We start from the raw sequence: 14,668 nt of genomic DNA on the forward strand, positions 1-14,668 counted from the left end.
AGGACTTAAGTGGCTCAGAGAAGAGCAGCCAGTGGCCGCAGGATCCTGTTTGCAAGGCAACTTCTGGGCTTCTCCCGTCTAAGGACAAATGTGTGGCCATGTGTTCCTGCTAAGCTGTAACAACTAGCTGACCTCATTTAAAATACGAGCTCTCATGAAGCTCTCATTGCATGAAGCCCTTCCAAGCATTAGCTATTTTTTTTGGTTTGTTCAGTTCTTATTTCATAAAAAGTCGCCCATCTTTGTTCTATCCCAGTGACCTGCATCCTTTCCTTCCCCAAAGCACATGGCTTCTCCTGCGAGCCTCTGCCTTAATCACTTTTATTTGTGGGACACCAGGGAGGGGATGGTAATGCTTAGGATAGGGAAGAATATAGCTCTTTAAAAAATTATTCTGATCATGTTTAGATGAAATATAGGGCTTGCCATCAACAAAATTACAAAACAATTCCACTGGGAGTCCAGACCGTTCAGGGTAATTCATCTATGAAAAAGCGAACTTTAATTGTTACTCTTGGCAGCAAGCTAAGAGAAGGGTGAAACCGTATACTAAATATTGCCACGTGCAATAGTAAAATGCTCTTTCCTCCTTGCCAGAGCACTGCAGAGCCCCCTTCAGACTCAGGTTTGGATCTGGGGAGTTAGTCTAAATCCTGTTTCCCCCTCTCCAAAACCAACAGAGGTTTTCAAAAGAGCTACGGTTTTTATTAGAACCATTTGCTCTTTTTAACTTGCCAAAAAGGAATAAGTAAAACTAAGACTTTTATTTGGGTTAAAGTTGATTCCTCAGCTTCATGGAGGTCAATGTGCTTCGTCTGTGACCTTCTGCTAAAAAGTTTACTGCAGAGCCCTGAACCAGCCAAAGTTACGTTTTGGTCCCTTCTTCCTTCTTCCCTCTCAGCCTCATGGATTTAGAAAGTAAGAGCTCGGGAGGGTGCAGATGCTCGTCAAAAAGAAACATCCTATGGCAAAGCACATCCTGGATTTTCTTCAACAACTGAAATCTCCCATGTTTTTGATGCCACGTGAAGCAATTGCTATTTTGGGATCTAGTATCATGATCTGGGCTTCAGACAATGTGATCCCAACAAGGATTTAGAACTCTTTAGATTAAAAGCTCACTGAACACTGCTACATTATATAGTTTAAGAGTAAGGAGAGGTGTCTCCTACTACTCAAAAACAGAGGGATATTCTTCTTTTTCTAAACATGGAGTGACGTCTTCAGTGAAGATGTTAACCAAAGAAATATTTTATAGGACACTGGTTATCTGGTGTATTTGGCTAAACATGAGACTATAAATACAAGTAATTTTTAAAATTACATTTTACATTTGCAGCATGGATATTTGCATACACTGGATATAACTCACTGAAGATATATTAAAATCATATTTAAGAAATTGTATGTAGGTAATATTATTCAGCTTCTAAAATGTTCAAGATGGGGAAGTTAGGGCCCAAAGTACTTAAATGACTTGCCCAGAATTATTTGACACGCTACCAAAGACCTGAAGACCAGAACCTCAATTATTGAGCTGATGTCCCCCATGGTATGGAACACTAGTTTTCATCCACAGGGATATATAATGATACCAACATTATTTGGGAGTAAATTTAAGTCTGCAGATATGACTGAGAGTAATCTTTGCTATAACATATTAGTGGATTAAAATTTAAGTCACGTGACACTTTAGGACATCAGCCTTATGTGATTATTTTCTTTTTGTTATAAAGTTTATTATGGGTGATGACAAACTGCTCACCATTAGTAAGACAGTTCGAGGGAACTATAATCCTCAGCCACCGGAAAAACAGCACTTGTGATATGATGTGTGTAATTGTATAAAGACTGTATGTTACAAAGTTGCATAAGCACTTTTCATTTGCATAAAGTAATGTCTTAGAGTTAGCTATTGGTGGAAGTTTAAGAAAGCAAAACCAAAAACAGAGCAAGCATGGCCTAGAAACGAACAGTGAACAAAATATACCAGTCTTTACTGAAACGGAAGTAATCACTATAGAAGAAGAGGATGTTTCACATACATTGTTACAAACACCACTCAGGTAACCAATGACAGCAACCCCAAACTAACTAGAAGCCCCACAGGTCGACTACCCTGGGAAGTCAGTTGTCTTTTAAGAAATTGACCTATGATGTGGGAAGCCAAGGAAATCTGCCTTTTCTGTGTTGTCTGAATTAAAAAAAAAAAAAAAAAAAATCCATCTGCCTTTTAGTTCCTCCAAGGGCCAGCTCTCTGTGTGTCAGCACACAATTTCAAGTTTCTCTGGAGGGATCCTACTTCCAGCTCTCCATTTAAAATGGGGGAAAAATAAAAATATTTTGCCTGTGACAGAATATGAAAGAAATTCTCACCCTTAAAACCAGCAGCATTGGTTTTCCAGTCATTAGCGTTCAAATGTCCCGCACGGGAAGTCCTGACAATAACATGCTGCACGTCTCTCCAGGTCAGAAACGGACTGGGGAAAGACAAGGTAAGAATCATTGTACCAAAAAAAAAAAAAAGATGGGGGAAGCAGAGAGTCACAAGCAAATTAAAAAAGCAAAAGCAAAATGGCAAAGTACTAAAAACAAAGGGTCAGTGATTTGGGTTTGGGGGCGGGGGGTCAACAGAAGCCAAATGCCGCTGCGCTTCTTTCTCAACGTGGAGAAGTGACGTTAGTCTGGGGGAGGCAGAAAACGTAACCTTGAATTTAGGAAATAATGTGGGATTAGTCGGCTGTCGCTCAGTCTTTTAAAAGGGTGAGGATTTTTAGTTTCCTCAACAAAATGGCTCCCAATTCTGGCCTGGTCGCACATTGTGTGGAAGCTTGCATCATTATCTGAAAATTACTATCAGCTAAAGTCAAAAACCAAAGTCTTCTGGAACATTCCTTGTCCAGCTGTATCGCCAGGCAATTGATTTGTAATTTAACGAAGAACTTAGTATTCCGCATGGATGTATGGGATATAGGAAAAAACCTCAATGGAACCAAGTCCCCAGGTGTCAATGCTCTCAAAGAAAGAGAATTCGGTACAGAGCCCAAAGCTGGGCTCCAAGACACAGCTATGGGAGTACACTTAATCGGCAATAAGTATTATTGTATTAAGTTATTGGATACCTACTTCTTGTGATTGTTAGCCCAAGAGCACAAAGACCTGGAGCAGAAGTCGCTTTCATTGGAGAACCACAATACCACTCCTAAATATACAGAAAGCAAATGCAGGTATAGGTGCAGGGACTCCTGTTCTCTTTCAAAGAGTACGTACACACTGGAAGGCATCTGACTAAAACCATGCATGAAATTCGCAACATGATGCCTCTTCATTTCAGTCTTGAATGTCAGGGTGACAATGTTTTACTTAACTGGGAAATATGGCAGTTATCACGCAGCCTGGATAGTTACTCTGCTTCTCGTCCTCCACTTTCATTTGAGAAGGCCGTTTGCCAAGGCTGGGTTAGAACATTGAAGGGAGGGGGATGATGATTTGCTATCTTCCTTGAGGTGTGACAGGAGCACGTGGTAATCCCTACGAGCCCTCATATGCGCGCAGATGGACGCTGGCATCTCCCAGGAGGAGGGGAAACCTGGTATCTGAGTTACAGCTGATTTTCGGTGATGGAGCATCACACTGCTTTATTTTCTACTACGTTTTCCCATCACATTTACCACATTCGTGTTTTTGAGAGTGGGGGCCCAGTGATCAGATTCTGGACTTTTCATTTCCTACTTATGTGAAATTGACCTCTCAAAGTTTCAGATTCCCTGTTTAGCACACAGATGCTAATATCTACTTTACTTCATTGTACTGATCGAATGAAAGAGATGGCACGTACTTAACCTAGTTCTTGGTGTGAAATAAGCCATCAAAAAGTGGTAGACAGGGACGCCTGGGTGGCTCAGTTGGTTAAGCGGCTGCCTTTGGCTCAGGTCATGATCCCAGCGTCCTGGGATCGAGTCCCACATCAGGCTCCTTGCTCGGCAGGGAGCCTGCTTCTCCCTCTGCCTCTAGCCTGCCACTCTGTCTGCCTGTGCTTGTGCTCTGTCTCTCTCTCTCTCTCTCTCTCTCTCTAACAAACAAATAAAATCTTTAAAAAAAAAAAAAGTGGTAGACAGTACAACATTCGGCTAAGTTTTGAGCCACTTAGTTTTGAGTTCCCATGCGGTGGCCTGAACATAAAGGAGATGGGGAGAGAAAAAAGTACGATAGAGTTTGATACCATTTTGCTCTGCCCCCAGATTAAAAACAAGAGAGACACTACCGCCATTTCCAAAGAGGGAGCAAGACTGGATGTAGACTATTTTGTGAGGTTGCTTTCATAACGTAACTTATACAAGGAAATTGAAGCCCTATCTTATGAATTTTAAAAATATAAGAACAAGGAAACAGACTTATTTGTTTTGTTTTACACAACACTTGTTAGGAACCAAGTTCAGAACCTGACAATCCACCGACTCTAGAGAAACGGAGGGAGGTTGTGGGATGGGGCCCAGGAGGTGGATGAGTTTTGCTTCTAAAAACCAATAGCATGATTTGGCCCTTTGCTGATTGATACTGAACCCACATAATCATTCAGTAGAGACCATGCACCACGGTCAGAAAAATTAGGAAAAGAGTCAAGGGATAATTCTGAAAGCTAGGGTCACATTAAGATTTTTTTCCTGATCTGCCAGAGATGTAAATCTCATCTCCTTTCTCTTTCCCAGGGTAGTTATTTGGGAGAGGGGCAAAAATCAACAACAAAAAAGCTGTCTCAAAAGACTTTCCAGCCACTTATTTATGGTACAGCAGAATTCTCTCAAATGGACAAGCATATTTTTTATTTTTTGGTTTTTCTCATGAGCAAACAGCAAGATACCTAAAAGTACACTTGGATTTGATAAATATGTCTAAACCAACTGAATGAGTTTAAAATAACATTTAACACACAGATAAAATGTCCTCATTGTAAATATCACTCTTTATGGAAAACCACGAACAAAAAAAAAAAAAGAAAAGAAAAGAAAAGAAAAAAAAAGGAAAAGAAAAAGAAAAAGAAATGAAACAAGTTTTCTATGTTACCTATCAGCAGGGAAAGATTCCTTTGGAAATATCAAGCACAAGGTCTGACCATCAGGAGACCATTTCCCTAGTGACCCTTAGCACGTAAAATATGATGATGATGACGACAATGACAGAACAGGGACCATTTATCTCGAGCCTTAAGCAGTTGTATACAGGCCGATTCAGGAAATCAGCCTGAAGAAACGCGAGTTACTTGCTCTCATGCTGGGTTATAAAAACTAGCTCTTCTTGGAGTACTTGTAATTAGAAGGAAGAAATCAACATCCGGAAACGGAAACGGCGTAATTCAGGTAATTCTACTCTGACATTTGATAATGCACAACTTCAAAAATCATTTAATTTCAAAACTTCCTGAATTTCGCCAAAAGCAAGGAAGTTAAACAGGAAACCAAGGAATTTTTGCCTCCATGGTGTTTCTACCCGTGGGAGGGTAACTAATTAGTGGCTCAGGAAATAGCCATAGGTTAATTTGTTGGTATCCTGAGAGGGCTTGTATTTAGGGGGAAGTCTGATTTCTATTTTATGACCTATTTGTATTTATGCTTTCAGGGATTCGTAGAAGTGAAGTCAGACTAGGACACTTCTAGAATGTCATACACTGAGTGAAAGCAAAGAGAAGGCTGTATGCCTTGTGCGAGGAACTTTCCAGGCCACAATGGTGAAGTAGGAACCCCTAAAATGGCCCCCCTTCTGCCAATTACCCTGGAGGCACACTATCTTGACTTCTGAACACCAAGACCCCTCTCACCACCAAGAACAGAAGATGGAGCGCCAAGAGCTTTGGGGGCAAATGATAATCAAGAGGCCACAAGTATAACCAGGAGGAAAGGAGCAGCTCCTGTCAATTCTGAGCCTGAGCCCATTAAAAACCACAGGATTTAGGCCACATACTCCTCCCCCTCCCTTAGCCTTCCTCCCTGGAATTATTGACAACTACCTTTAAACCACAATATATACTAGAAGGGTAACGTTTATAAATGCCTCCAAATCTTGGCTAGCTAGCTATGAGCTTTCCAAGCGATAAACAATCCATGATTTTCTGGGGAGGTCTGTAGGTGTAATCTTTTCCTGTTAGAAAGGTTTGCCTCCTTCAGGGGTTTCCTGTTAATAACCAACATTCAATGAGCACTTGGCCAGGGCCAGGTTGTGCGTATTGTACATGCATTATTGCTGCGTAATCTTAAACATCCTATGAACAGAGATTATACTTTCGTGCCCATTTCACAGATAGCAAAATGGAGACTCAGAGTTACACACAGTAACTCAAGAGTACACACAGTAGTTGATGGCAGGGCTACCATTCAAACCAGCTGCACCTGGTGGGCTATGGATCCTCTGGTCTTACTTACTATTTAACGCCATTTCCAGACGGAACCCTCCCCCCAACTCCCAACATGGAACGGTGCGTCAGGTGGCTCTTTGACAACCAGATCAGGAAGCCAAGTGAAGCATGTCATGTCCTCGTGGTCACATATTGTTGTAACTGCACTGTCTCTCTCAATTCAGTTGCAGGATTTTTGTTTGCCACCAAATTCAGGAGATCCTCGAGTCTTAATTTGGGTTTTAGGTTGGGAACCTTAACTCTGGCCCATTCTTTCGAAAGTAAATGGAAAGATACCAAAGTGGGACATATCAGATTATTCTGATAACAGTATCACATGTTTCTACTATAAGTTACAACATTGTGTCATTTAACATTATGGTTATGAACTTGCCACCTTCCTTGACATGCTCACACTTTGATGTGGTTTATAGTCTGGTTGGGTAATACTCCTCCAGGCGGGGAGCTCATCTGAACCCCATCTCAAACACTTCTAGTTTCCAGCAGCAAAAACAGGATAATTAATGACAAGACTGCTACCTGGTGTTCTATTTTCATTCTGAGCATATTCAGAAGTATTCATGGCCCCAACAGCACATTTAGAAGAAGGAAGACACATCCCAAGAAAGACACTTTGTCCAGTGCTTTTTGTTGGGCTCCTAAGTTCAACTGCTAGCACTTAAATGAAAACAAAACAAATTTTCTCCCCATGAGTTTTCTCAGCTAATTCCACACATGTGTGAACTGTCCGAAATCAAATCTATACTTGGAGGTGCTTAAAAAGAAAAGACCAATTTTGGAGCCTCCGTGACTGACTCACCTGCATTTACTAAAAAGAAACAAGAAATAATCTTCCCCACCCCCAACCCCCAGATGGACCTATCATCACAGGCAGTTAAGAGGCAACCGATGAAAAGGACAACACACACACATCTTGGTACAGAAAGAGAATTTGTCAACTCGAGCAGCAACAGCAAATCCATATAATGAAAACTGTTTCCTGAACGCGGCAATCTTCTCTACATAGAAGAGTGATTCTGTCTAATGAGTGATGAGCAACTTCATGAACCAGTCCTATGGGGAAACTGCACAACCCATCAGCCATCATCCAATTGACTAAATATTCAACAAAAAAATCCAAGACAAAAAACAGTCTCGTTTTTTGTTCCTTAAGATGGTGTAAAATAGAAATGTAGCCAGAACAAGTAGCCAGAAAATTAATGTCACTGTACGGATGCTAAATAAATCAGCAATCATGGGGAAAGAGTCATTGTGAGCTGGAACAAGAAAGATGAGACAAAGTGTTTGAAGCCCACGGAGGTTGGTAAAAACATTATTTGGAACTGTACCGAGTGCATGCCAATGATGGTTCTAGAATAAAATACTGACCATCCAACAAAGGAAACCAGTCTTCTTTTGTCAGGTAATGAATCCACCAAAAGGACCGTCAGACCATTAGTCCCACTGCAAAGAGGAGTAGATCCTGCTAATGGGAACGTGTTTTTGTTCTGTTGTGTTGTGCTGGACCCTGTACTCTACGTGAATTCAAAAGCTCCAGGCCTAAAATTGGGTGTACTAACAGAAAACACAGTTAATACTACCTCCAAATATGGAAATATGACTTCTCCTGGTATCACCGAGACACCTACCTATGATCCATCCATACCTGAACTGAGACAGAAAAGATACAAGAAAAGAGAAGATGGGTTGAGGACTATCCAAGTCAAATTTATATTACACTCTTTCATATATATCATTCACGGATTACCTCAAGTGAGTATAAACCAAAGGTACAGAAACTGGGTCTCTGAACACACTTTAGGGAAGGAAATCCCTAACTGACAAAGAAAATGCTGCCACTGAAATTGAATTGTCTTCTTTCCTTTATACATCTCGGCTTATCTTCAGGATTCGTCATTACACCAAAAACACATCAATTAAGTTTTCTGCAGCTTTACAAAAAAAATGGTATTTTATTGGTAAGCTCAATAATCATTTCCCTGAAATACTTCGCTACCTAAACTCTTAGGGAATATGATTTGACGAATGGTCACACAAAGGTATGCTAACTTGAGATCACATAGACTGATATCAATTCACAATAGTGGAGCTCCGTCCTACTCCCTGTACACTCAATTCCCTCCAACAGTATTACCCCGAGGCTGTAAATCCTGGCCATTCTAAAATCCTCTCTCTCTTCATGTACCCCGCAGCCTCAAATCCAAGTCTGACCCTCATTTTCATCTCTGAGCTTTGAAATCTTTTGAAGTAGATAAAATGTGACAAGATGAGAGCTTCCTCCCAAGGTTACCCCAGTCAAGGTGTGAGCAACCCAAGCCTAGGAAGGAAGCTGGAGGACAGCACTCACTTTCCCTTTTCTGCTAGTTTTACAGGTTGTCCAGCACTCAGCATGAATAAATATACAGTTCCAAGTCAACTGACCTAATTCTGCAGGAAGACATTGTCACCCACATTATTTTTATTTCTCATTTAAATTTCTTCTAAAAAATAATAAGAAACATAGCTCCTAGACACATGAATATGATGCTTTAGAGTCAGGAAATCTTACGGTAAATCATACTTGCTACCTAAGTCTTCTGGAACGTTAGACAATGTACTGACACTCTTAGGGACTCTGTTTTCTCAACAGTAACACACACTCTGCAGGCTGGTTACGAGGACTCAAGGTAATGAATACAGAGTGCCTGGTACATGACAGATTCCCAAAGACAACAGTCATCACAATGTTCTGAGACGCACAACCTCTCATCCCAAAAACGAGTCAGAAGGACCACCTGAAGTCTATCCTACCATTTGATGAATCTCCATTTAATTAAGCTGTTTTCTTCTATTCCTAAATTCTGATGGTACATTTTTTAGTTCTTGTAATGAGCAAGTGAGCAAAATAGCATTTTCGACACATTGGTCTACTTGCACTTAGTGAACTAGCAACGCCACTAAGATCTGACAGAAGCATCTGGTTGTAATGAGCCCGTGGTGTAGGCCGCAAGCTGACTGGTTAGGGAAACAAGTACCTGGACTTAGCGTGACTATAACAAATCCTATTTGTGGAAACATCTTTCCTCTTGACGGTTGGCCACTGAGGTGTTGTAGAGGAGGGTGAAAGGTTCTTCAGGGAATATTGGTGTGCCATATGGTACCAAATGTTAGGACGAAAGACTGCACATACACATTTGCTTAACTGAATTGCTGGATGGTAGTGTTTTTGAAACTTTTCTACCAGAGTTCAGGGATTTGCAGAGTTCCTGCCTCAAAAGCCAGAAGTCAAATCCTTGGACAGGCGACATAAATACTCGGCTGCATCTCTGTTACCACTATTATCCTAAATTACAGCATTTTCTCTCACTTTTTTCCCTTTTGAATACAAGGGATTAAAGTGATGCCTTTCTACCTGCCTATCAAAGAAGCATATGTTAAAATAGGGATTCTCAATGCTCACCTGCATTTTAAACTTCAATGAAAATCAGTATGTATTTTGTCTAGAATTTTAAGTAAATGTTATTCTATTTTAGAGACTCCTGGTTTATCATGTCAACTCCTAGCAGTCTTTCTAATTATTAGATGTCAACGGTGACAGAAAATATTTTTTAAAAGTTTTAGGCACGGCACACACACACTGAGGGAAAGATCAACTAAGATTAACGGAAATCTATAACAGAAATTTATTTCAAGTAACCTTATGGCGGATGTGACTGGAATAAGAAAAATATTGTTTAACGTTTCCGTACTTTACATTAAGAAAACAGAGCTGACTTATCACCTAAAGGAGGGGGGTGGGGAGAAATGACAAAAGACACTCCAAAAATTAACCCTTGTCTCCCCATCTAGCTCTTGACTTAAAGACCCAAGATACTCATGGCCTAAAAAAGTATGCACATGGTTCTCTACTAGACCTGTGCTCCTTTTTAAAATTTCAAGGCAGCTCAAGCATTAACTCTACCTCTCCTGTCCCTATTGTCATACTCTCAAGTCCTAGAAATGATGACAGGAATTAGGGGGTAAATTCCAAGTTTCTTTTTTATAGCCTCCCTTACCCCTCATGTGAGATGCCAAAATCATGTCCCCCAGACTCCCCAGTAGGGAGGGGATACACAAGAAACAGAGTTATGAGTAATAAAGCATAAGTAAGAGTCCACTGGATATTTCTGCGAAAGCCTTCTCTTTCTTCCTACGGACGTTCTCCAATTATCCTTCATTCCTTCCTTCCTCCTTTTACCTGAATGTGGATGTGAGGGTGGCTCACGTGGCTAGGCGACTACCTTCGGCTCAGGTCCCAGGATCAAGACCTACATTGGGCTCCCTGATCACTGGAGAGTTTGCTTCTTCCTTGCATTCTCTCTCTCTCATATAAATAAAATCTTTTTTTTTTTTTTTTAAAAAAAAAAAAGGAATGATGGCTAGAGCTGTAGCAGCCATTAAGAAAAGACGGAAAGAAGGGTGCCTGGGGCGGCTCAGTGGGGAGTCTGTTTCCCCCTCTCCCTCTGCCCCTTTCCCCACTTGTACATGCTCTCTCAAATTTTTAAAAAATCCTAAAAATAAATAAATAAACACATACATACATACATACATATTGAGAGAATAACGCAGACTCAGCTTTGGTAGCTTTGAGTTTCTGAACCAAGGTCTTGTGGATTTCCTGCTATACCCACTATACTTTCTTGGTACCGAATGTAATTCCTAACAGATAGATCTCCAAAACTATCGACTACTACATGGCATTTATTGCGTGTTCACTGTATGCCAGGCACACTGTGAGAAGTACTATATTCATGATTTCATTTATTCTTCCTGGCAATCCTAAGAGATGCTATTACTTTTATCACCCAAATAAGGACATCAAAGCACAGAAAGTGTCGGGATCCTGCTCAGGGTCATAGGATTAGCTAGGGCTGACTCCAGAGCCTGGTTCTGCTTCACTCCAGCCCTGCCCACTTTGACTGGAGGCGGGACCACAAGGGGGGAAAGCCAAGGAGCGCTGCCGGCAAGCCTTTGCCTAGATCCTCTCCTCACGGGCATTCCTCACTGGATGGATCTCCACCAGGACCTGGGAATCGACCACTGGGTCTTGTCTATCACCCCATCCTTCAAGGGCAAGTTTGCATAGGTCTGTACTTGGGTGGTAAATAGAGCAGGGATAGCAGCACAGCTTTTCTGAAGCCAGAGTTTCTCATTGAGAGTAATTTTAAAAAGGGCAAAAATAGAAACCGAGGAAGAACCAAGGGAAGGAAAAAAAAAATAAAAGAAACTAAAGAAGGAAGTACAGGGACAAGAAAATGAAGAAAAGGGAAAGGAAAAGAGAAGAAAAATAATATAGAGCCCGTGGAAAAGAGAGTGAACAAAAAGGGAATACATCAGTACAGAAGGTCAGTGTAGATAACAAAATAAAAGCTGAGAGAAAGAAGGACTAGAAGGAGCATACAGTAGTACCAGGAAGAGCGCAGTTTGCACGAGAGGGAGTCCACTGATAACGGATGTGGGTCCTGTGGAACTGAAAGTGTGGAAAATGCGGTTAATGATACGGACTACAAATGTCAGAGTATCCCCCCAGTTTTTGTTTGTTTGTTTGTTTTCAAGGAAAATAATGAAGTGATGACAAGGAAAGACAAGATGACAGATCTGGAGGCCAGGAAACAGAAACCCACTTCAAGAGACGAGCTTTGTCTGCCCCTGAGGACCAGTAGGCACTGCCTTTACTACCTCTTTCCAGCTGTTCTACTGGTGCTTTGCAGTAATGCACACAAAACCACCCCATGAGGTCAACAACTTACTATTTTCTTCTTACAGATGTGGAAGCTGAGGCTTTCCTAAAGTCATGTCATAGTGAGAACAAGAACACGGCTCTGCATCCGGGTGTCTCAGACTCCAGGGCTCGAGCTCTGAAGCCCATGGTATGCTTTGTTAGTCATCGAAATCTTACTTGATTAAAAATGCCCAAGGGAGGCTCAAAGGACTTGGTAGGTTTCAGGAAATACTAAGAATTGCATCCCTAACACTCATCCTGATACGTATGAGTGTATGTATGTGTCTGTGTGCAGACAGGTAATTTCTTTTTTTTTTTTTTTAAGATTTTATTTATTTGTCAGAGAGAGAGAGCAAGAGCGAGCACAGGCAGAGTGGCAGGCAGAGTCAGAGGGAGAAGCAGGCTCCCTGTGGAGCAAGGAGCCCGATGTGGGACTCGATCCCAGGACGCTGGGATCATGACCTGAGCCGAAGGCAGCTACTTAACCAACTGAGCCACCCAGGCGTCCCCAGACAGGTAATTTCAAACACAAAATGAGAAGTACCCTTAAAGCAATTTAGGAATTAAAACAAAACAGAATTTCTGTCTTAGGCCTCCCTGCAAAGCTTATTACAAGAGACAATGAAAAAGGACAGTTAAAACCACTGAAGGGAAACAAGCCCAAGAATTTTCTACTATGCTCCAGTCCTTTATGAGTAAATGCACAAACACTCATTGGTAGGACTAAGTCAACTAACCTACCTCTCTAAAAACACATGCTCTGAAAACCAAAATAAAGCAAACAGATAACTTCAAGATCTGTTTCAGCTGATGAATACATAAATCAAAATTAAAAACCCTACAATATGTTGTTACGAAAGACCTTCTAAGGGCTCAAAAATCCAACACAAAGGGGAGACTTAATAAGTCTTTTAACACAATTCTTCAGAAAAGAAAATAAAAAATAATAGTAAGAAATAAATTAATTAAAATAGCACGTTGCATAAATCCAGATTATGCTATTAAACATGCAGAAATAGGTACAGGTGGGGAAAGTAAAGTAAATTTAAACCAAGTTCATATAGCAAGGAGTCAAAGGGGTAAGTCCCTAATTACAAGATATATTTATTTTTAAATATCAGCTTTATTTAAAAATGGTATCTAAAATTTATTGACATTAAATCATTTTTTAACCTAAGAAAATAAAATGTATAAACAAAAAAAGACAGGGCACAGATTTTTCCACAACACACACGTGAATGTATGCATGGCAAGATTGGTTGCAAATGATGTAACATTTTAGACATAAAAATACTGAAAAGAACAAGGAAGTACAATTTGGCTGAAAGATAATGCAGTATCTATAATAACTATCTAACAGGATGAAATGTTTTCATCAAAATGTATGGATCAAAGACCATAAGAAAAAAGAAGTAATGGAGTGACCCAGATTACTATTCAGGTAATTTAATCCACTTACTTCAGGGGAAAGACTATAAAGGATTTGTTTATATAGTAGATATAATTTAATAATATTAAAACATATCTCCTACAAAGAGTTATTTCTTTTTCTTAAGAATTCATGGATCAACTAAAGAGCAACTTTGAAAAAGTTGCTGATACACTGAGCCAAAAGGAAATCTCAACTTCCCTAAGGAAAAACAATACCTGACACACCACTAGTGTGGTTGATTATCTAGCTTCATTATCTGACCAGCATACAATGGAGAAAAAAGTCAATAACAAGAGAAACAAAGTTTGTTAAACAGTTGAAAGTACTATTCTCAAATGTCATTCTACCAAGGAGGTAGCCCAAATATCCTTAGAAAGTAATGATAGTCAGCCAAAAGTGTCTTCAGAGGTAAATATGCAGTTTTGAAAAAAATCATACTAATATAAAAGGAGAAATAAATGAACCATGATTCATCCAGTAAGATTAACAAGAGAATGAAGAGTGATCCTAAGGAAAACAGAAAAGATATTAACACAATTAAAAAAAAGGACAAAAGAAAAACAGTATTACTCATGAACAAATTCAAGAACTGGCCTTTTGAAAAAAATAATAGCAACAAAACATCTAACAAAGAAAATAATATATAATATGTATCTTATATTAATAATATTAGATATATTAAAATATATTATGCTATAAGTAACAAAATATGCCATTATATCATAGTTATCATTATCATTATATATAATTATTAATTAACACATTTGAACATCTTATGAAATGGACACAGTTTTAGAGAATATAGGTAGAAAGAATTAAAACTGAAAATTTATCAAAGAATTACCTCTCAGAATTAGGGACAGATGGTTTCATTCAAATTTACAAGGATAGTGATCACAAGTGTCTCCAGAGAAAAGAATAGATACAAAATTTCACAGTTGGTTTGTGAATTTAACATCACTTGATATATTAGAACAAAAACAAAAACAAAAAAACAAAAATCTGGCAGAGATAGAGGCAGAGTACAGACAGGTCAAGTCAATCTGAATTAGGAAGCTTCCCTCTTCATTTACTACTTATGCTACCA

The 14,668-nt window shown here is 39.8% G+C and overlaps 1 protein-coding gene across 3 annotated transcripts in view; it reads right to left on the reverse strand.

Annotated features, from left to right (window-relative positions):
- The window catches only part of PCSK5 (proprotein convertase subtilisin/kexin type 5), a 452,950-nt gene that overhangs the window by 224,045 nt on the left and 214,237 nt on the right, over positions 1-14,668 (reverse strand). For all 3 annotated transcript variants that reach the window (XM_059143276.1, XM_059143274.1, XM_059143277.1), the window contains exon 10: positions 2,377-2,480. In XM_059143276.1, coding sequence (XP_058999259.1) covers positions 2,377-2,480 — 104 coding nt within the window. The remainder of the gene's footprint in view (positions 1-2,376; positions 2,481-14,668) is intronic.

Source organism: Mustela lutreola, chromosome 12, assembly GCF_030435805.1.
Source record: "Mustela lutreola isolate mMusLut2 chromosome 12, mMusLut2.pri, whole genome shotgun sequence".
Classification (NCBI taxonomy): domain Eukaryota; kingdom Metazoa; phylum Chordata; class Mammalia; order Carnivora; family Mustelidae; genus Mustela; species Mustela lutreola.